Raw genomic sequence first — 23,386 nt, 5'->3', positions numbered from 1 at the left:
TTTCAATGGTTTCTTCCCCATTGCTTTCAAATATGCCCATGTCTCCCTATTCTAAAATAACCCTCCCATAACCCCACGGCTTCTCTACACCTGCTGTCTCCATTTCCTCTCCTCCAAGTCTCTCTTTGACCCCCTCCAATCTAGCTTTCATTCATTCATTCACTCATTCAATCGTATTTATTGAGCGCTTCCTGTGTGCAGAGCACTGTACTAAGCGTTTGGGAAATACAAAACGGCAACATCCCCTTCACCCCCTTCACCCCCTTCACTCCACAGAAACCGCCCTCTCAAAGGTCACAAATGATTTCAAATTCAATGGGTTCTATTCCATCATAATCCTCCTCGACCTCTCATCTGCCTTCGATGCTGTTGACCACCCCCTTCTTCTGGTAACATTATCCAACCTTGGCTTCACTGACACTGTCCTCTCCTGGTTCTCCTCCTATCTCTCAGGCCGCTCATTCTCAGTCTTTTTCATGGGCTCCTCCTCTACCTCCCATCCCCTAACTGTGGGTGTCCCTCACAGCTCAGTTCTGGGTCCGCTTCTATTCTCCATCTACACCCACTCCCTTGGAGAACTCATTCACTCCCATGGCTTCAACTAGCACCTCTATGTGGATGATTCCCAAATCTACATCTCCAGCCCTGATCTCTCTCCTTCTCTGCGGTCTCCTTCTGCCTTCGATTCATCTTACTTGGATGTCCCGCGAAGTGTGTGGGCTGGGTTGTAGTAGGAGAGTAGTGAGGTGAGGTAGGAGGGGGTAAGGTGGTGGAGTGCTGTAAAGCCAATGGTGAGGAGTTTTTGTTTGATGCGGAGGTGGATGGGCAACCACTGGAGTTTCTAGAGGTGTAGCCTGAATGTTTTTGTAGAAAAATTATCTGGGCAGCTGAGTGAAGTATGGATTGGAGTGGGCAGAGACAGGAGGCTGGGAGGTCAGTAAGGAGGCTGATACAGTAATCAAGGTGGGCTAGGATAAGTGATTGGATTAATCTGATAGCAGTTTGGATGGAGAGGAAAGGGCGGATTTTAGCGATGTTGTTCAGGTTGAATTGACAGGATTTAGTGATGAGAAGCAGCATGGCTAATGGAAAGAGCACAGACTTGGGACTCAGGGGTCATGGGTTCTAATCCCGGCTCTGCCACTTGTCAGCTGTGTGACTTTGGGCAAGTCACTTAATTTTTCTGTGCCTTAGTTACCTCATCTGTAAAATGGGGATTAAGACTGTGAGCCCCACATGGGACAACCTGATTACCCTGTATCTATCCCGGTGCTTAGAACAGTGCTTGGCACATAGTAAGTGCTTAACAGATACCATTATTATTATTATGGTATTTATTAAGCACTTACTATATTCCAGGCAGTGTACTAAGCTCTGGGGTGGGTGCACACAAATTGGGTTGGACACAGTCCCTGTCCCACAAGGGGCTCACAGTCTCAATCCCCAATTTACAAATGAGGTAACTGAGGCCCAGAGAAGTGAAGCGACTTGCCCAAGGTAGCACAGCAGACAAGTGGCGGAGCCAGGATTAGAACCCTTGACCTTCTGACTCCCAGGCCCATGCTCTATCCACTACGCCATGCTGCTTCTCGTGATGGATTGAATATGTAGGTTGAATGAGAGAGAGCAGTCAAGGATAACGCCAAGGTTACAGGCTTGTGAGATGGGAAGGATGGTGGTGCTGTCTACAGTGATGGAAAAGTCAGGGTGAGGACAGGGTTTTGGTGGGAAGATAAGAAGTTGAGGTAATGGGAGGACATCCAAATAGACATGTCTTGAAGGCCGGAAGAAATATGAGACTGCAGAGAAGGAGGGAGATCAGCACTGGAGAGGTAGATTTGGGAAGCATGTGCACAGAGAATGTAGCTGAAACCATGGGAACGTTTTTGTAGAAAAACGATCTCCCAAGTTTGAATTCTTGTTTTAATATAGTGCTTTATATAAGTAACGTCAATATCAGTCATGAACATGACTCTCGGTGGTTATCACAAACAAAATACAGTTTGACAAAGTATAATGGAAAATTCATGGGTTCTGAAACAAGGCTAAATGCTGATCTAACAGCCTAAAGTTTAGGTGTGTCAGGAAAAGCATGAAATGCAAGTAAAATAGTGGCTTTTCCCTAAAGTTTCAGCCTCATCTTTCTCCTTCCACCTCTTTCCCAAACTTCACAGCCAGTCTACCAATAGTATTTGAGTGTTAAATATGTCTCCCCCTTCTAGACTGTGAGCCCGTTGTTGGGTAGGGACCATCTCTATATGTTGCCAACTTGTACTTCCCAAGCGCTTAGTCCAGTGCTCTGCACACAGTAAGTGCTCAATAAATATGATTGAATGAATGAATGAATGAATGTGCACTAGGCACTTGTGAGAATGCAGTAAAATGAAAAGTTATGGTTTATATTCTCGAGAATCTGTGAAGCACATATTTCCCCCATTGCCCAGAGACAGTAGTGGGGGGATTTAATTCTTCAAGAAGCAATTTGTCATAGCTCCCAAAATATACCCTAGAATGGTTTATTGATTTCATTTTGTTATTTCAAAATAACAGCTTTTATTAATGCTTTATTATCCTATTGCTCTATTTGTTATGAGAATATTGTAAAGTGGAAAGAGGTGTAGTCTAAATCTATATTATCATGTAATGATTACATTTGAAGCAGTACGGCCTAGTGGATAGAGCGTGAGCCTGGGAGTCAGAAGGATTTGGGTTCTAGTCCTGGTTTCTCCATTTGTCTGCTGTGTGACCTTGGGCAAGTCGCTTAACTTCTCTGTGCCCCAGTTACCTCATCTGTAAAATGGGGATTGAGACTGTGAGCCCTATGTGGGACAGTGTCCAACCCAATTTGCTTGTATCCACCTCAGTGCTTAGAACAGTGCCTGGCACTTAGTAGTACTTAATAAATACTATCATTATTATTATTGTTGTTGTTGTTGTTATAATGCTGATCTAAATAATGACCTTTCTCTGGGTTCAATACTCTGAGGACAAGACTTCCCAGACTCCAAAGATGAAGGAGAAAACAATCCTCTGTAGCGAGGATGGGCATCTCACTCCTTGTCACCGTGAGCAGGGTTGTCCTGAGCCCCAGCAGCCTGTGCCCCTGCCATCTGCATCCCTGCCACCTGCTCCCTTGCCTCCTGCCCCCCTGCAGCCTGCTGCCAATGTGGTCAGACAGGTACACAGGGTCCTGAGCCATGTTCAGGCCAGAACAAGGCAAAGTTAGCCCAATCACTGCACCGCACAGCAGGCAGGTTGCAATGAGCTCCTCTCCTCCCCTCTGGACTTGCCAACACCCCAGACTGGCCTAGGTCTGAGCAAGAAAATCACACTCAGCAGAACAGGGGAAACCCTTCCCGTTTCAGCTTGAAGAAAGAATCCCGGTCAACAACAAGCCCCAGCACAAAGGGAATGAACTGGGGTTTAAGGAAGACACGAGGTCTAAAACCAAAGAGTCCTTAAGCTTGAGGCTTTTCAGTAAGCCAGAGAATTATACTTACTTGTCTAATGAGATCACTGATCTCAAAGTCTGGACTTTTAATCACAGAAAAGTCAGCTTTCACTTCAGAGTAGGTATCATTAATAATAGCCAGGAACATGTTCTATGGAGAAACGGAATATGCAAAGAATGTCTGTGTTACACATTCATATCAATCAATCCATGGTATTTACTGAGCACTTACTGTGTGCAGAGCACTGTACTAAATGCTTGGGAGAGTACAATACAACAGAGTTTGTAGATACATTCCCTGCCCACGGGGAGCTCAGAATCTAGACGGGGTGACCAACATTGAATTTCCTCATCTGTCAAATGGAGATATTAGCTCTCCTTCCTCCTTAGACAATGAGCCCCATGTGGGACAGGAACTCGGTCTGACCTGATGATGTAGTTAGTTCAATGGCTGGCAGAGAGTAAGCACTTAAATACCACTGTTATTATTGTTATTATTATTGTTGTTGTTATGATGATGATTATGATGATGATGGTAAGGGAGGCCTTGCTGGCACAAACAGCTGCAGTCTGCCTGGCTCTAAGAGCATGTGCCCGGGTCAGCGTGGCAGCAGAGTCAGAGTGGGCAGCTGCAGTTAACCCAATGCAAGGTTTGCTGCCATGTTTCCTGCTCTCTCCCAGAAGGCGACACTGCACAATAGCAACACTCACCAGAAGCACGAAGAACACGAAGAAGACGAAGGTGATGAAATAAATGGGCCCCAGGACCCGGTTGGCCTGCTCAATGCTGACAAAATTGAAATCGCCCAGGACGATTCGAAATTGGGTAAATCTTTGGGGGAAAAAGAGAGGAAAAGAATTGAGAAAAGAAGGTACCTCCCTGCCTCCCCCATGGCTGGCACCTCTCTGTGGAGAGGCCCCTCCGTTCCGGCGGTCTCTTCCCTGCTGGCTCCACTGCTGCATGGCTCCGAGTCTCTACCTCTCACCACCTGATGCTAACGTTGCCCAAGAACGGGACCTGCTGCCCGCGGAGTCTTGAGGAGACACAGTTATCTAGAATGGCCCTAACCAATGAAGAGCAGGTGGCACCGCAGATGCAATAAGGGTTAAAACCAAGCAACATTTCAGCCCCTCTGCCTGTCGCTTTGCCACTAACAGAGGGCCAGTCTTCAAAGAAGTGTGGCCTAGTGGAGAGAGCCTTGGCCTGGGAATCAGAGGACCTTAGTTCTAATCCTGGCTCTGCCACTCACCTGCTGTCTCTTCACTTCTCCAAGCCTCAGAGTCCTCATCTGTAAAATGGGGATGAGGTACCCATTCTCCCTCCCCTTTAAACTGTGAGTTCCAAGTGGGATGGGGACTACCCCAGTACTCAGTACAGTACTAGACACGTAGTAAGCACTGAATACCACAGGTAAGTGTTGGGGAATGGTGTCTTCTGCACCTGCTCTCTAGTTACCCTGCCTGGCACCTAGGCCTTTCCTAATTTAATTCCCCAGCTCAGAGGCCAGTGTGAGTGTGGGCGGTCTCCTCTAGTTCCTGATGCCATGAGGAATCTTCAAGCTCTCCTCTGCTGGGACAGAGCCTGGGCTACATCTGCACCAATCTCTACTGCTGGGGTCAACCCAGTGACTGTGGGTTCTAGAGGGCTTGTTCTAAGATGTGCAGGGCCCTTGTGTTTAAAAGTATTATTATTATTAATAATAATTATTATTATTATGCTATGTGTTAAGTGCTTACTATATGCCAAGCACTGTTCTAAGCTGGGCTGGTCTTCATTGCCTCTCAGGCCTTTCCAGTGTCCTACTGTGGCAGCAGGGAGAGAGCCTTCCTCATCCACCCCTCGACTCTTGACTGCTGCCTGGGAGCCGGGGGTCCATCCTCCCCCCCGCTGCACCGGTCCCAAAGGTAACCAAAGGAGACCATCATAATACAGTCTGCCCTGGCCAGATAGTTTTGGCCCTGCCAATTCCCAATTCCCAAGGCAAAACACCAACCTCACTGTGATGCGTGCTGAGGATGTAGTGTACGGTGTGTCTGTGCCATGTGCGTATGTCTGCTCCATGTATCTGACATCTGCATGTGGTGCTTCTGCATCATGTGTGGGAGACCAAACATATGCAATGAGTCTGTACCAATCACGTGGGGGATGTACCTGCCATACATGTTGGGAACACAGACAGATGGTGCATCTCCACCACGTGTGCCAGGGACATGTGCTTTGAAAGCAGGCCGGAGACACACAGGTCCAGTATGTCTGGGCTGTGTGTGTTGGAGACGCATGTATACGCTGTGGTGTGGTGCGTCTGGGCATGCACATTGTTCCTGTGAGCTGAGCCTGAAAGCTCCAAAGGGAACATTTTGTCCCAGGAGGCTCTGGGCAGGTGTAAATGCAGCCTGTGGAAGTACCAGAGCTGTAACTGCAATGCCATGGTCCCCAACCCCAAACAAGGCGGTGAGGCATGTGTGAGAGAAGTCGTCAGGGTGAAGGTCCCCCTGCCCCTCCATGCCCCTCCATGCCAGTAGCTGTGACCCAGCCCACTTGGACTCAATTGCCCACACAGGGCAGGTGGAGGCTGCCACTGTGTGCTCGACCCCCACTCCAAAGGTTCACTAGCCCACAGTACACACACTTCTGGCTTGCAATAACTGCCCCAAAGGGCTAGAGTTCCTGGCCAGAAAACCTAAAGTTAGGTTTATAACACCCGATTTGAGTAACTCCTTCTCTTTAAAGGAAATCCTCGAAGGGAAAATGGGAAAAGGCTTAGCACTTTCTTAGTGCTGGGTATTTAACCGAAATTCATATTAACCCTTGATTTAAAAAAAAGAACATACATGCAGTTTGGAAAAGTGGAAAACTCTTCAACCTGGGAGCCAAAGACCAGGTATCCAAACTGAGCATAAGCAAAGAAGATGATGAAAAACATGATGGCGAAGCCAATGATGTCTTTGGCGCAGCGGGACAAGGTGGATGACAACTGGGACATCGTCTTATTGAAACTGATGAATTTGAATATCTGGGAGAGAGCGTCAAAACAAAGCAACATGAAGCCCAATCAACTGCTCGCATGTGTGATATTACCAGAGTGCTCAATCCTAAATCCTCCCAGCTCCCCCATATCCCCCCAACCAGGACCATGGTCAGCCCCCTCTGGGTCCTAAAGCCCATCATTTCTCCTGTTCTTTCCATGCAGGATTGAGAGCCTTGTCTATTCAGTGCACTCCAAGTCCCTACACTCCCATTGCAGCCACCACCATTCAACTGAAGCCCAGCCCAGGGCTGTTTGATGTTTCTGAGGAATGGATCTTCCAGGGATCCCAGAGAGTTGTTCTTGGAAACACTTGGGAAACACTCTACCCTTTCTACTCAGCTAGACTCACTTGCTCCCCTTTCCCTTCGTCGCTCTCGTACCACTAACCCACAGCCCTGGATCACTGCCACTGTCCGTCTCCTTCGCTCTTATGCTCAAGCTGCCCAACGCTGCTGGCGAACGTCTAAACACCATGCCAACCTCGTTCACTTCAAGTTTCTCCTTTCCTGCCTTAACTCAGCCCTCTCCTCTGTCAGACAAAACTATTTCTCCTCCCTTATTGACAACCATGCCCATCACCCCTGCCAGCTCTTCCGTACATTCAACTCCCTTCTCAGGCCCCCGGTTCCTCCCCCTCCTCCTTCCCTCACCCCCAACGATCTGGCCTCCTACTTCATTAACAAAATCAAATCCATCACGTCCGACCTCCCCAAAGTCACTTCCCCCCCTTCTCCAACCCCCCCGGCTCTCAACACTCTCTGCTACTCTCCCATCCTTCCCAGCAGTATCCTCAGAGGAGCTCTCCTCCCTCCTGTCAAGTGCTGCTCCAGCCACCTGTGCTTCTGACCCCATTCCCTCTCATCTCATGAAATCTCTCGCTCCATCCCTTCTCCCCTCCTTAACTTCCATTTTCAACCGCTCACTCTCCACTGGTTCCTTCCCCTCTGCCTTCAAACATGCCCATGTCTCTCCCATCCTAAAAAAACCCTCTCTTGACCCCACCTTACCTTCTAGTTATCGCCCCATATCCCTCCTACCATTCCTTTCCAAACTCCTTGAACGAGTTGTCTACACGCGCTGCCTCGAATTCCTCAAACCAACTCTCTCCTCGACCCCCTCCAGTCTGGCTTCCGTCCCCTACATTCCACAGAAACTGCCCTCTCAAAGGTCACCAATGACCTCCTGCTTGCCAAATCCAACGGCTCATACTCTATCCTAATCCTCCTCGACCCCTCAGCTGCCTTCGACACTGTGAACCACCCCCTTCTCCTCAACACACTATCCAACCTTGGCTTCACAGACTCCGTCCTCTCCTGGCTCTCCTCTTATCTCTCCGGTCGTTCATTCTCAGTCTCTTTTGCAGGCTCCTCCTCCCCCTCCCATCCCCTTACTGTGGGGGTTCCCCAAGGTTCAGTTCTTGGTCCCCTTCTGTTCTCGATCTACACTCACTCCCTTGGTGACCTCATTCGCTCCCACGGCTTCAACTATCATCTCTACGCTGATGACATCCAAATCTACATCTCTGCCCCTGCTCTCTCCCCCTCCCTCCAAGCTCGCATCTCCTCCTGCCTTCAGGACATCTCCATCTGGATGTCTGCCCGCCACCTAAAACTCAACATGTCCAAGGCTGAACTCCTTGTCTTCCCTCCCAAACCCTGCCCTCTCCCTGCCTTTCCCATCTCTGTTGACGGCACTACCATCCTTCCCGTCTCACAAGCCTGCAACCTTGGTGTCATCCTCGACTCCGCTCTCTCATTCACCCCTCACATCCAAGCCGTCACCAAAACCTGCCGGTTTCAGCTCTGCAACATTGCCAAGATCCGCCCTTTCCTCTCCATCCATACCACTACCCTGCTCGTTCAAGCTCTCATCCTATCCCGTCTGGACTACTGCATCAGCCTTCTCTCTGATCTCCCATCCTCGTGTCTCTCCCCACTTCAATCCATACTTCATGCAGCTGCCCGGATTGTCTTTGTCCAGAAACGCTCTGGGCATGTTACTCCCCTTCTCAAAAATCTCCAGTGGCTACCAATCAATCTGCGCTCAGGCAGAAACTCCTCACCCTGGGCTTCAAGGCTCTCCATCACCTCGCCCCCTCCTACCTCACCTCCCTTCTCTTCTTCTACAGCCCACCCCGCACCCCCTGCTCCTCTGCTGCTAATCTCCTTGTTCTCACCTGTCCCGCCATCGACCCCCGGCCCACATCATCCCCCGGGCCTGGAATGCCCTCCCTTTGCCCATCCACCAAGCTAGCTCTCTTCCTCCCTTCAAGGCCCTACTGAGAGCTCACCTCCTCCAAGAGGCCTTCCCAGACTGAGCCCCTTCCTTCCTCTCCCCCTTGTCCCCCTCTCCATCCCCCCAATCTTACCTCCTTCCCTTCCCCACAGCACCTGTATATATGTATATATGTCTGTACATATTTATTACTCTATTTTACTTGTACATATCTATTCTATTTATTTTATTTTGTTAGTATGTTTGGTTTTGTTCTCTGTCTCCCCCTTTTAGACTGTGAGCTCACTGTTGGGTAGGGACTGTCTCTATATGTTGCCAACTTGTACTTCCCAAGCACTTAGTACAGTGCTCTGCACACAGTAAGCGCTCAATAAATACGATTGATTGATTGATTGGGAAACTCCCAGACACTAAGGGGCAGAAGCCCACAGCTGGTAGGGAAACCCACCCCCGGCCGCCATTGCCCACCAAAAACCTGGGTGCTCCCACTTCCCATCCACACCCCTGCCTCTAGGGCCCTGCCGAGAGGCCTTAGGGCAAGGGAGGGGGGCCTCTCCCCTGAGGGTGCCCATGACGTCTGGGCCAACTGTGGCCACTGACTGGCAAGAACTGGGACAACCTGATTTTCAAAGATTCCATGTGGCCCCCGAGCCGGTTGTGTTTGCTGGTTACTGTTGTTTTCTGACTCTTGCCTAATCCTGAAGGGGAGAGTAGTTATTTTTACTTCCTTCTGAAGGGAACAGGGGTGCCCAATGGGGGACTAAGTTGGCTTGGGAAGGGGAAATAATTTCAAGCACCAGTGCTTCTCCCAAGTGAGCTGTTTGCAGCAATGCTGCCCAACCCATTCTGGGAGACTTTGAGGAGCATTCAGATGTGTCTGAGGCTTGGAGACACTGCCAAGCTGGGATATTTGGTGGCAGGAGTGCATTCCTGCCTACAGACTGTGGCTGGGTACCCGACCGGATCAGGTTAAAATGCCTCCACCAGAGGCAGAGGGTAATCCTCCAGGGCCATTTCCCTAAGCCCGAGGCACACCCAGTGGCTTTCCAAACCCCAATCCCTGACAGTTTCCCTGCTGCCCACGAAGGCAGGGACACCCTCCCTCTTGTCGAATGGAGAAACTGAGGGGCAGAATGGGGCTTGCGATTCAGCCAATCAAGGAGACCTGGGTTTCCAGTGCTGTCTGCCATGATCCTGAATTGCTTTGGGCAGAAAACATGTGTTTTCTTCAGGGTTTCTCTGGGACAAGTGAAGACCCTTTGAAACTGTGCCAAGGGAAACTCCCTGGTAAGATGCCGGGCAAGTAGAAGACTGGGAATGAATAAATACCTTTATCCAGGCAAAGAAGACATTGATCGCAATCACGTTGTTGTACTGAGTTTGATAATATGCGAGGAAATAAAAGTCTGGATATTCCTGGGCATTTAACAGCAGCTTGTCCAGCAAAAGGGACACTTTTGCGGTTCGATAGATGTTAAATGCAATGGCAAAGCATGATATCTAAATGAAAAAAAATGCAATGATGCAAACTGTGAGATAATATCGCTTTTTAATCCTAAATCGCTTTCTTTGCTCTCTTTAAATTTATACCCTACCTACTTCTGAACCAAAGAAAGGCAAATTAAGTGTTTGGATACAATGGTGAGGGAGAAAAAGGCAGGAGAGGTGGCATCGATCTGATTGAAGCTATTGGACTTTCCCAGGTGCTTAGCACAGTGCTTTGCACAGAGTAAGCACACACTGAATACTATGGATTGATTGTCACAAACTGATGTTTTCTGCAATAAAAAGAGCAACTCTCGGTACGGTGCTCCCTCCCCAGGTTTTTATTGCATTTAGCTGAAAACCCAAAGGGGCCTCTGAGTCACCTCGATCTGAACTGATTGGCTGGGTTCCTGTCCTGGGTTACTGTTAGCTGTTCAGTGTGGTAGCCATTCCAGGAAAGGGTCAGGTCTCCTTGGCCATGACAACTCGGAGAATTGACGTAATCGCTTGGCTCACATGGGTCAAGACCCCTCCCAACCCTTTGCCTGAATAGTCCAGACGGAAGTCCTGGGATTTAAAGGGTCCGGGACTTTGTTTCCAATTGCTCTGCTTACACCATGAAGATGAGGCCTTAGCTCGATGTCAGAGAAGAGTAGAGAGCCAACGAGAGAGGCTGAGTTTTAACTGTGTGATGAGGCACTGTTGTTTACAGCCCCCAAAACACCCAGTGCAGCCAACAGGTAGCATGTCTTGAGACTAAAACTGAAAAGCTCCAGTCATACGGGCACAAGCCCAGCGGACTCCGTGGGAAATCACTGCCTTAGTTGGTGGGCACTGACAAATTTGTACAGGTTCCAAGATCTACTTCACATGGGAAGAGCATCATCAATCGTACTTATTGAGGGCTTACTGTGGGCAGAACGCTGTACTAAGCACTTGGGAGAGTACAACAGAGTTGGTAGACATGTTTCCTGCCCACAAGGAGCTTACAGTTTACAGGGGGAGGCAGACATTAAAATCGATGACGGATATGTACATAAGTGCTGTGGGACTGAGGGTGGGGTGATTAAAGGGTGCAAGCCCACACGCACTGCCTGAAAGAGTCTCCGGGAATCTTTATTGAGATGTGTTCTGGGAGTCTCCCCGTTGGCTCCAATTGGGTGTGGAAGACAGTTCAGTTCTTGTCCACTCTGCCCTTGGCCCCAGGAACAAGGCGATTCCAGGTACATGCCTTTCGGGACCTTCCCACCGAGTTCTCAGCAGTGATGAGGTGACTTAAAGGGTCTGGGAGAGAATGATTTCAAACAGTGCTTCTCTGGGCTACATGACCCTCAAACTGCCCAAGATGATCTCTGGCAAAGGAACCTTAGGACCACGCCTAATTCTACCCAGTCCTGGGGGAGTGGCCCCTGCCCTCAGCAGGGAATGCTGGGCTCTGAGAAAGTGGGCTTCAGGGCATGTAGCTAGAGCCATGGGCCTCTACTGGATTGACAGGGTTCCCTCACCTCTCCACTCCAAGAAGCTCAAGGAACAGCTGAGGAAAGACAACACTATCGCTTTAGATGGTGTGATTCTGAGGGATACCGTGCTCACTCTAAATCAATCAATCAATGGTATTTATTGAGCGCTTACTTGGTGCAGAGCACTATAAGCACTTGGGAGAGTAAGAGCCCAAGCTTGGGAATAAAGCCTCACCATTGGCTTTAAAACACTCCATCTCCTTGCCCCCTCCTACCTCACCTCGCTTCTCTCCTAATATTCATTGAGTCAGTCATTCAGTCATATTTATTGAGTGCTTACTGTGTGCACAGCACTGTACTAAGCACTTGGGAGAGTAAAATACAACAATAAACAGACACATTCCCTGCCCATAACGAGCAGGTTAGGGGTCGGGGGACAGACATCAATACAAATAAATTACAGATATGTACATAAGTGCCATGGGGCTGGGCGATGCAGAAGGGTGACGCAGAATGGAGTGGGAGAAGAGTGGAGGGCTTAACCTGGGTAGGCCTCTTGGAGGAGATGTGCCTTTGATAAGGCTTTGAAGCAGGGAGAGTAACTGTCTGTCAGACTTGAGGAGGGAGGGCATTCCAGTCCAGAGGCAGCATGTGGGCTAGGGGGCGGTGGCAAGATAGGCGAGATGGACGCACAGTGAGAAGGTTAGCATTAGAGGAGCGAAGTGTGCAGCCTGGGTTGTAATAGGAGAATAGCGAGGTGAGGCATGAGGGAGCAAGGTGGTGCCAATGGTGAGGAGTTTTTATTCGATGCAGAGGTGGACGGACAACTAATGGGGATTTTTGAGCAGTGAGGTTACATGTCCTGAATGTTTCTGTAGAAAAATGATCCGGGCAGCAGAGTGAAGTATGGACTGGAGCGGGGAGAGACAGGAAGCTGGGAGGTCAGCAAGGAGGCTGATGCAGTACTCCAGGTGGGATAGGATGAGTGATTGTATTAGCGTGGTAGCAGTTTGGATGGAGAAGAACGGGCAGATTTTAGAAATGTTGTGAAGGTGGGACCGACAGGATTTAGTGACGGATTGAATATGTGGGCTGAATGAGAAAGAGGAGTCAAGGTTAATACCAAGGTTATGGATTTGTGAGACAGAAAGGATAGTGATGCCATCTACAGTGATGGGAAAGTCACGGGGAGGACAGGGTTTGGGTGGGAAGATAAGGAGCTCTGTTTTGAACATGTTAAGTTTGAGGTGACAGGAGGACATCCAAGTAGAGATGTCTTGAAGACAAGAGGAAATGCAGGACTGCAGAGAGGGAGAGAGATCAGGGATGGAGATGTAGATTTAAGTATCATCTGCATAGAAGTGACAGTTGAAGCCATGGAAGTGCATGAGTTCTCCAAGGGAGTGGGTGTAGATGGAGAATAGAAGGGGACCCAGAACTGAACCTTGAGGGACCCTCAAAGTAAGGGGGTGGGAGGCAGAGGATGAGCCCGTGAAGGAGACTGAGGAGGAACTGCCAGAGAGATAGGAGGAGAACCAGGAGAGGACAGAGTGAGTGAAGCCAAGTTTGGATAACGTTTCCAGGAGAAGGGGGTGGTCCACAATGTCGAAGGCAGCTGAGAGGTCGAGGAGGATTAGGATGGAGTCGAGGCCGTTGAATTTGGTGAGAAGGAGATCACTGGTGACCTTTGAGAGAGGAGTTTCTGTGGTGTTAAGGGTATGGAAGCCAATTTGGAGGGGGTTAAGGAGAGAATTGGAGGAGAAGAATTTGAGACAGCAAGTGACTCACTCCAGGAGTTTGGAGAGGAACGGGAGGAGGGAGATGGGGCGATAACTGGAGGGAGCCGTGGGGTCAAGGGAGGGTTGTTTTTAGGATAGGGGTGACATGGGCATGTTTGAAAGCAGTGGTGAAGAAGCCACTGGAGAGCAAACTACTACAACCCAGCCCACACACTTCATTCCTCTATGCTAACCTTCTCACTGCGCCTCGATCTTGCCTGACCCCTCGCCCACATCCTGCCTCTGGCCTGGAACGTCCTTCCTCTTCCAATATGACAATTACTCTCACCCCCTTCAAAGCTTTATTTCATCTCCAAGAGGCCTTCACTAAGCCTCCCCTTCCCTCTTTTCCACTCTCTTCTGCATTACCCTGACTTGCTCCCCTTCCCAGCCCTGCAGCACTTCTGCACATATCTGTAATTTATTTATTTAAGTTAACATCTGTCTCCTTTGCCCTAGACTTTAAGATCATTGTGGGCAGTGAATGTGTCTGTTTATTGTTGTATTGTACCCTTCCAAGCATTTAGTACAGTGCTCTGCACACAGCAAGCGCTCAGAGCACAGACTTTGGAGTCAGAGGTTACGGGTTCAAATCCCGTCTCTGCCAATCATCAGATGTGTGATTTTGGGCAAGTCACTTCACTTCTCTATGCCTCAGTTACCTCATCTGTAAAATGGGGATTAAGACTCTGAGCTCCCCGTGGGACAACCTGATCACCCTGTATCCTCCACAGTGCTTAGAATAGTGCTTGGCACACAGTAAGTGCTTAACAAATGCCATCATTGTCAATAAATACGATTGATTGAATGAATGAATGCAATACCACAGAGTTGGTAGACACATTCCCTTCCACAACGAGCTTTGCTAGTCTCTCTCTCTCTCTCTTAGCTACAAACTGATACCAGGTGGATGGGTAGATCCAGAGCCAAGTGCTCAGGGTCTCCATTACAGGTGCAGACTGTACTCACCACCACCAGTAGCATTTCCAGCCAGTTCCAGCCACTCCTGAAGTAGGCGAACTTAAAGTGTTTGATTTTTATGATTTCTTGGACTGTAAAGGCCAATATGAAGAGGCAGAATATGACTTCACAGGATGCCAGAAAGTAATCAAAGAAAGTGATGTATCTGAGGAGCTTTACAGAGAAGAACTGCGAGGAAGGGAGTGCGCCTCCAGTTGCGGGGAATTCGATCACCAATCTGAAAAAGATGCATCTTAGAAACGTCACTGGGTCATCTCTCATGGAAACATCTCCTTGGGGTACCTGAATTTCTTGTTGATGGTATGATGGTGTATGATGGAGATTCTGAGGTCAGTATTCTCCCTTTCACCACTATCCCTTCACCCCCAGCCACGTCCAAGAACCCCAGGCTTGAGACGCCAGCTGGGGAATTTGCCTGGCTCCTACTGACCCTTCCTGCCCTCCCGGGATTATTTGGTTTTCCTGGGGACGTCCAGTCACCAACGGCCACCCCAAACCCCTCAGGCTGCAAGTGGAGCTAACCTGGAATCCCACTTGGAGGAGGCAAAGGGTGAGGTTGAATGTGTTTCTCCTATCATGGTCTCCAACTAGATCAGCAATCGGGCATGCTGTCCCATGAGATTTTGCGCTCTGTCACTCCTCACTAGCAGAAATCAGTCTGGGACCTGGTGGCCGTGGGGCCCTGGGGTCCTGGAACCATTTGAGGTGGGAAAGGGAAGTGTTCTCCTTGTGAGGGTGGCTGCCCTGTCATGTCCAGAAAAGCTCTCGTGTCACTTGGCGATGTCTAGAAAGTGAGATGCACTCTGGAGCTTCCCACCTGAAAAGCAGAGTCAGAGACCTTGGCAGTCCTGGTCTCAGGAAGGAAGGAGAGGAGAGGAAGAAGGAGGAGAAGGGGAAGAGGAAGGGGGAAAAGGATGGGGAGGAAGAGGTGGAATAATAAGATAAGGAGGGGAAGGAGGAGGATGATTTATTAAGCAAAACACCATACTAAGCTCTGGGAAAAAGAACATGGATTAAAGTTAGACACTGCCCCTGGCCCTCAAGGGGTTCATGATCTAAGAATAAAGGGATGTAGAGGAGGCAGTCGACAGACCCATGAGGAAGATGGAACAAAAAATAGCAAATGACACAAAAAGACAAAGACAAGAATGACAAGCACAAGTGTCACACTAGGGAGAACGAGCAAACTGGACACCAGAGCAAGGCCAGAAACATCCAGGAACACCCAGTCCCTGTTCCACACAGTGTTCACAGTCAAGGCAGGAAGAAGAGCAGGTATCTTATCCCCATTTCACAGGTCAAGAAACTGCGGCCCAGCAAGATGAAGTGACTTGCCCAGGCAGCCAGTGGTCAGCAGGTCAGTGGCAAAGCTGGGACAAAAACCTGAACCTCCTGGTGCCCAGTCCAGTGCACTTCCCACTAGGCAGCACTGCATTTTTGGGTTCATCACATACACGTCGGGAAAGGGTTTGTGCCTCCCAAACCAAATATTGCGGCCAAGATCTGAGGCCCAAATAAAATGCATAGTATTTTGGTGGCGGCAGGTGCAGCTTGCAATCCCAACTCTTGGTTTGGGCTCTCAGAATCTGCCTGAACCTAGCTTAGATGGTGGGCCCCTTGGCAGACGGGAACTGGGTCCAGTCCAATCATCTCGCATCTACTCCTGTGCCTGGCATAGAGTACCCATAACTCAAATATGAGGGAATAAAACATGCAGTCCAGGTCTCCAGGAAACCAGCAGGTAAGGCAATCGACCTGAAATGCTGATTTCGCACAACCCAGAAAATATCCTAAAGGCAAAACCCACACCCCCCTACAAGCCTTACCTAGTGAATTACCAACACCTCAAGTCATATCAACCCAATGGCCACCCCTAGCCCTTATATAATTATGTGTATGTGTGTATATCTATAATATATGTATAAGTATATGCAGGTATATACATTGAATTATAACTATTTTGTAAATATATATACACATATATATTCAAATGTACATTCAATTATTTTTGGTTCTATTATTTGAAAGGATCTCTACGTCTTGTGATTCTGCGGTACTTCCCAGAGGCTCAGTACATTGCCCCTCAGTGGGAACTCAATGAATACCAGAAGCAGTGTGGCTCAGAGGAAAGAGCATGGGCTTGGGAGTCAGAGGTCATAAGTTCTAAAACCGGCTCCGCCACTTGTCAGCTGTGTGACTTTGGGCAAGTCACTTAGCTTCTCTGTGCCTCAGTTACCTCATCTGAATAATGGGGATTAAGACTGTAGCTCCATGTGGGACAACCTGATTACCTTGTATCCCCCCAGCGCTTATAACAGTGTTTTGCACATAGTAAGCGCTTAATACCATTATTATTATTATTATTATTATTATTATTATTATTATCATTATTATTGATACTACTCCAGGCCTCACCAAGCAGTCAGAAAAAGCCCCACACCATATTCATTCATTCATTCAATCATATTTATTGAGCGCTTACTGTGTGCAGAGCACTGTACTAAGCGCTTGGGAAAGTACAAATCGGCAACATATAGAGACGGTCCCTACCCAACAACGGGCTCACAGTCTAGAAGGGGGAGACAGACAACAAAACAAAACAAGTAGACAGGTGTCAATACCATCAGAATAAATAGAGTTATAGCTATATACCATCAGAATAAAGAGTTATAGCTATATACACATCATTAATAAAATACATATGTACAAATAAAATAGACTAATAAATATGTACAAATATATACAAGTGCTGTGGGGAGGGACAGAGGGAGGGAGGGGGGCGATGGGGACAGGGGGAGGAGAGGAAAAAGGGAGGGTTCAGTCTGGGAAAGCCTCCTGGAGGAGGTGAGCTCTAAGTAGGGCTTTGAAGGGAGGAAGAGAGCTAGTTTGGTGGATGTGTGGAGGGAGGGCATTCCAGGCCAGAGGAAGGACGTGGGCCAGGGGTCGACAGAAAAATATGGAACGCTTCACGAATTTGCATGTCATCCTCAATGTGAGGCCTGCACAGATAACCTGACGATATAAAATACAGCACAAATGATTCCTGGAGAGAGGCTGCTTTTGTCTTGGTTCTCATGCTCTATCTAATTTATCTAAATTTGTAACCCTTCTCACTCGAAGTCTAATAATCTGGACGTAAGGCAACAGGGAACAAGAAGGCCACACTGACCACTTCACTGCCATTTTCCAAAGAGCATGCCATGGGTTGGTGTGTGGTAGTATAGTGGAAAGAACATGGGCTCGGGAGCCAGTATACCAGGTCTCTAATCCCAGGCTCTGTCAACTGTGTGACCCTGGCCAAGTCACTTTATTCAATCATTCAATCGTATTTATTGAGCGCTTACTGTGTGCAGAGCACTGTACTTTAGTTTTCTGTGCCTCAGTCTCCTACTCTGTAAAATGGGGATGAAATTCCTATCCTCCTTCCCCTTTAGAGTAGCAGCATGGCCTAGTGGATAGAGCTCAGGCCTGGGAGTCAGAAGGACCTGGGTTCTAAACCCTGCTCCACTACTTGTCTGTTGTGTGACCTTGAGCGAGTCACTTCACTTTTCTATGCCTCAGTTCCCTCTTCTGTAAAATGGGGATTAAGACTGCGAGCCCCACGTGGGACAGGGACTGTGTCCAACCCAATTTGCTTGTATCCACCCCAGCGCTTAGTACAGTGCTCAATGCACAGTGAGCACTTAACATATACCACAATTATTACAATTATTAATTAGACTGTGAGCCCCATGTGGGACCGGGTTTTAAGCATGAACGGATTCTCTTGCATCTACCCCAAAGCTTAGTACAATGTTGGGCACGTAGAAAGCGCTTAACGAATATCACAATTATTATCTGGCAAACTCACCTAATGATACAAAACAGGTTTATGTTCACGTTGTACACGGAAAAGTCAATGAACACTACTCTGGTTCCACGGGTGAGCCAGCTGTTCAGCCTGAGTGAAGCGAGTTTCTTCAAGCTCTTGGACTTTGATGAGGGCAAAGTCAAGACAAAGCCCCCATTTCTGTAAATGCCAATGGATCCCCAGTGAAACGGAGACAAGGAAACAGAAGCAGAGTACTTCCACCTGCCAGACAGAGAAAGGCAGTTCAGCAAAGGGAAAGCAGGTCAGAAAGGAAGACGCTTGCCCTTGAGTCTGCCACTGCTCCGTCAAGAGCAGGCCTGGACTATCCCCAAGGACTCTGGGCACTGGCCTGGCAGCCCGTGGAGAGGGCCCTCATTTTCTGGGGTTGAGGGGCAGGGAGAGGAACGGCAGCAGAGGGATGTCTTGCTCTGCCGTGCTCTGCCCTGCCCTCGTGGCAGCATCCCTGGAACGCCACTCATTGCAGGCAACAGGGCCTCCGATAGCCCAGCCATGGGTCTGGCTTCCTGAAAGTCTGCCCAGCTGTATGCCATGCCAAGGGGGCGGTGGTGGCCCGGATGGTTCCATCTCGTGGCCCTGCCAAGGAACTGGTCCCTGCCAGGGAGTGGCATTGGCTGAAGGAGGCCTAGGGGTCTATCGACCAATGAAAAGGGCACTTACCACCTTTAACCAGGGGGAAGAGGCACCTATTGCCCTTGAGGTGCCCTTTCCGTCGCTCTGGGCTACTTACTCTGGTCCGTTGTTGAGGCCAAAACTTGATGTGTCTTCTCCTTTAAAACTGTAGTCATAGTAACATTCTTTCATTAGAGACTGGAACGACGGGTGAACGGTGCACGTGTTGTTACGGACTTTGAGCTGGCGGACTTGGGGAGCCCCTAAAAGTAAGTTCTCGTAGTAGATCTGACTGTTGTTTTTGTGTCCAGGGAGGGTCTGATTATTGTACCACATGTCCCAGAACAGACCTTCCAGAAGCGGCCCTTCCGCATACTGCATCCAATGGGGAGATAAAAACGGTAGGAGAAATTAAAGCGGTTGCCGGAAAACCCTGCAGCATCATCATCATCATCATCATCAATCGTATTTATTGAGCGCTTACTGTGTGCAGAGCACTGTACTAAGCACTTGGGAAGTACAAATTGGCAACATATAGAGACAGTCCCTACCCAACAGTGGGCTCAATGTGCAGCAGTCACATTGAAACGTCGCAGTGGGGAAGAAGACATTGGAGAGCGAACTACTACAACCCAGCACACACATTTCGCTCCTCTTATGCTAACCTTCTCACTGTGCTTTGATCTTGCCTATCTCACTGCCTACCCCTCGCCCACCTCCTACCACCATCCCTACCACTGTCAGAGGCGATTAGTGCCAAGGAGAGAGATGGCCCAGCTCTTTACCTCACTGAATGGGACCCCCCGTTCAATGGCAATCAGAAGCAGGAGGGGCCAAGGAAAGTCCCGTTCTCATAAAGAGGCTGCCTGTCAGCCTGGTCCTGAGGTGAGCTCCCCTGAGGGGCAGAGACTTTCTAATTCCCATCTGTGTATTCTCTCCCAGTGCTGAGTACAGCGCCCTGCACTCGAATGTTTACTAAATACCGTTACCGCTCCTACTGAGGCAGAAACAAGAGTGGAAATATGTTGGGCTTCTCTAGTTCTGGAAAAACACAACAACAAACCCTCTCCATCGATGCACTACTATATGGGCTACAGGCTAATGGAATCTTTATTCTTAAATGAAGAGGGAATGGGGAAGATTTGAATGTGGCTTCACCTACAAAGACTCAAAATAATGCACAGGACTTTTGGTGCTGGTTTTCACCAACTGAATTCCAGTTCTCATTCTTTACCCTTCTCCAGGTCCCCTCCACCCAACCCAATAAAGACTTACCTTCCAGAAGTCAACCATGCTGGCGATAGTCCTAAAATTGGTCCTATCACTTTCAGACACGGGAGTTTCCAAAAAGAGATTGGCCATGACTTGGTTTAAATAATACATATCTGTGTTCACCATCCCAAAAGTCACTAAAGAAAAAGAACCATCCGGTAAAATCCCAAGTAGATGCTTTGTATTCCATTCACGATGAAATGTGACATGGAACCATTGCGTTCTTTTTTTTTTTAAATACTACATTACAGTAGTTAAAATCTATCTAGAGAAGCAGCATGGCTCAACGGAAAGAGCACAGGCTTGGGAGTCAGAGGTCATGGGTTCTAATCCCAGCTCCGCCAATTGTCAGCTGTGTGACTTTGGGCAAGTCACTTAACTTCTCTATGCCTCAGTTACCTCATCTGTAAAATGGGGATGAAGACTGTGAGCCCCCCGTGGGACAATCTGATCACCGTGTATCCTTCCCAGCGCTTAGAACAGTGCTTTGCACATAGTAAGTGCTTAACAAATGCCATTATTATTATTATCTTCAAACTACCAGCTCAAGCCACGGACATTTTCTCCGGCTAAAGAAATCCCTAAGGATATACAAGGGCAAGATTATGTCTCATTCTGCATTCAGGTTAGACCACTTGGCCCAGCTCGTTATGGGTAGGGAACGTGTCTGCCGACTCCGTTGTATTATACTCTCCCAAAGGCTTGGTACGGTGCTCTGCACATAGGAAGCACTCAATAAATATGATTGATTGATTGGTGGTGCTCAATTCATCTAACAGTCCTGCTCCCAAAAGTAAATTTGGTATTTTGAAAAGATAAAGGTTTTTGCAAACATAAATGAAAGGCATACAAACTGGGTGATTTCTTGAGCAAGAGAATATCATCACCAAACCAATAGCACCCAGCTGGAGGGAAAGCTGCCTTTTGATTGAATGCTTCCTCACAGCCCATTCTGGGGATGGCTTTTTCACTTAATGGCCTCCTCCAATCCTCCCCCACCCGGTCCCCTCCTCCCTAGGACTGCCGTCTGCAACGCTTAAATCATTTGGAAAAGCGTTGTGTTGACAAAACACTGCAGCATCTAATCGGACTATCTTGGAAGAATTTGCCAAACAGGAGGATCGCTGCCCATAAAGCCACGTTCCCTTCCCGGAATGGTCTTACCATCAAATTCTCCCACTACTCAGTGCCTGATGGAGCACTGTCCCTGGATGATAGAAGAATCAAACCCCCACGTGTTCAGCGACCGGGGAACTTACAAATACACAAGTCTGTTAGGAAAATAAGATAGATCGACAGCTCCTGGAGGGTAGTTCTGATTTCCAGTTCTTTACTGTACTTCAGGCTCGTCTTCACAGACCCTATAGAGGATGAAATGAGATTTGGGGTGTTTTTCACATGAACCAAAAACTTAACGAGAATATTTTTCCCAAGGCCCTAGTGCAGTGCTCTACACACAAGAAGGGCTCAGTAAACACTGCTGCTGCGTGACTGCCCAGCCGTGCCCACCGTAAAAGCGATACCTTCTATTTGACATGGAAGCAGCACGGCCTAGTGGAAAGCGCCCGAGTCTGGCAATCAGGAGGCCTGCGTCCTAGTCCCAACTCGGTCTCTGGCCTGCTGGGTGACCTAAGTTAAGTGACTTAACCTCTCTGGACCTCGGTTTCCTCATCTGTAAAATGAGGATGAGATACCAGCTCATCCCCCTTCTTCTACCGGGAGTCCCGTGTGATGCAAGAATTTTGTTTGACCTGATTTATCTACCCAGTGCTTGGCACGAAGCACGTGCATAATAAATGCCATTACTATTATGATTATTTATGATCGTCTCATTTATTTCCCCAAGATTTCTGCAAAGCAGGGCCTTGAGAAGGTTATTGGTCACGACTTCACCGACAGGGAAAACTGGAGGGCTGAGCCGGCTAAGGTTACGAGGAAAATGAATGCCAGATGGATGGACGGACAGACCGGCCACCTGGGGGACAGTCGTGCCCCCCAATCCCTCCGGGGCTCCAAGCCAGAGAACTACGGGAACTCGACGTGGTGCACTAGGAATGACAGAAACCTCCCGCGACCCCCTCAAGAACACGCTCCCACCCGCCCGGCCTCGGGCCACTTCTTCCCACACAGCTGCCCATTTTCTTCAGCCTTCCCTTCCTCCCTCTCCCCACCCCCGCCCGCTCCCGCCCCTCCACTCTCTAGCCTCGCCCCCTCCCGCCCCTCCGGCCTCTAGCCTCGCCCACTCTCGCGTCTCCATCTTATAGCCCCGCCCACTCCCGCCCCTCCGGCCTCCAATCCCGCCCACTCCCGCTCCTCCATCCATTCAATCAATCGTATTTATTGAGCGCTTACTGTGTGCACAGCACTGTACTAAGCGCTTGACACTTTCTAGCCTCGCCCACTCCCGCTCCTCCGGCCTCTAATCTCTCCCACTCCCGCTCCCCCGGCCCCTGGCCCCACCCGCTCCCGGCCCTCCGGCCTCTAATCCCGCCCACTCCCGCTCCTCCGGCCTCTAGCCCCGCCCGCTCCCGCTAGCCTCGCCCGCTTCCGCACCTCCACTCTCTAGCCTCGCCCACTCCCGCACCTCCGGCCTCTAATCATTCATTCAGTGCCGCCCACTCCCCCTCCCGCTCCTCCACCGTCTCGCCTCGCCCGCTCCCGCTGCCGCTCCCGTTCCTCCACCGCCTCGCCTCGCCCGCTCCCGCCCGTCCACCGTCAAGCCTGGTCCCCTCCCGCGCCTCCGGCCTCTAACCCCGCCCACTCCCGCGCCTCCGGCCTCTGGCCCCGCCCACTCCCGCCCCTCCGGCCTGTAGCTACGCCCTCCCGCGCCCCTCCGGCAACCTCACCGGCCCCTCTCTGGGCCGCGGGCTGAGGCCTCTGGGGCTTGGCGGGGCTCGGTTCCTTGGGACTCTCAGCTTTCCCGGCCTCCCGGCCTCCGGCCTGGGCCGGACCCTGCTTGCCGGCGCCTCCGGGGCTCTCGGCGGAGCGGCTGGTGACGGAGGCAACGGCGGTGGCGGGCTTTGGGCCTCGAGGGGCGGGAGGCTGGGGGCCCCGGGCTTCCTGGGGAGGCGCCGCCCCCCGGCCCGACGACGGGGTCCCTGCTGCCGGGGCTCTGCGGCCCGGGCTCCGGGCCCGGTCCATACCGGTGGGCCAGCCCCCCCGACCAGGGCGGGGGCGCGGCGCAGGGTCGGGGCCGCGCGCGCTAGGCCCGCGTT

At 49.8% G+C, this 23,386-nt stretch overlaps 1 protein-coding gene across 1 annotated transcript in view; it reads right to left on the bottom strand.

Annotated features, from left to right (window-relative positions):
- PKD2L2 (polycystin 2 like 2, transient receptor potential cation channel) overlaps positions 1-23,312 on the bottom strand; it is a 32,332-nt gene extending 9,020 nt beyond the window's left edge. The window contains exons 1-10 of the mRNA XM_038771696.1: positions 23,018-23,312; positions 21,431-21,532; positions 20,175-20,308; positions 19,018-19,274; positions 18,270-18,491; positions 14,408-14,636; positions 10,045-10,215; positions 6,284-6,465; positions 4,163-4,283; positions 3,501-3,602 (exon numbers count right to left, since the gene is read on the bottom strand). Of these exons, the coding sequence (XP_038627624.1) occupies positions 3,501-3,602; positions 4,163-4,283; positions 6,284-6,465; positions 10,045-10,215; positions 14,408-14,636; positions 18,270-18,491; positions 19,018-19,274; positions 20,175-20,308; positions 21,431-21,532; positions 23,018-23,312 (1,815 nt within the window). The remainder of the gene's footprint in view (positions 1-3,500; positions 3,603-4,162; positions 4,284-6,283; positions 6,466-10,044; positions 10,216-14,407; positions 14,637-18,269; positions 18,492-19,017; positions 19,275-20,174; positions 20,309-21,430; positions 21,533-23,017) is intronic.
- Positions 23,313-23,386: the final 74 nt, after the last annotated feature.

Source organism: Tachyglossus aculeatus, chromosome X1, assembly GCF_015852505.1.
Source record: "Tachyglossus aculeatus isolate mTacAcu1 chromosome X1, mTacAcu1.pri, whole genome shotgun sequence".
In the NCBI taxonomy this organism is placed as follows: Eukaryota; Metazoa; Chordata; class Mammalia; order Monotremata; family Tachyglossidae; genus Tachyglossus; species Tachyglossus aculeatus.
This window is presented reverse-complemented; position numbering and strand designations above follow the sequence as displayed.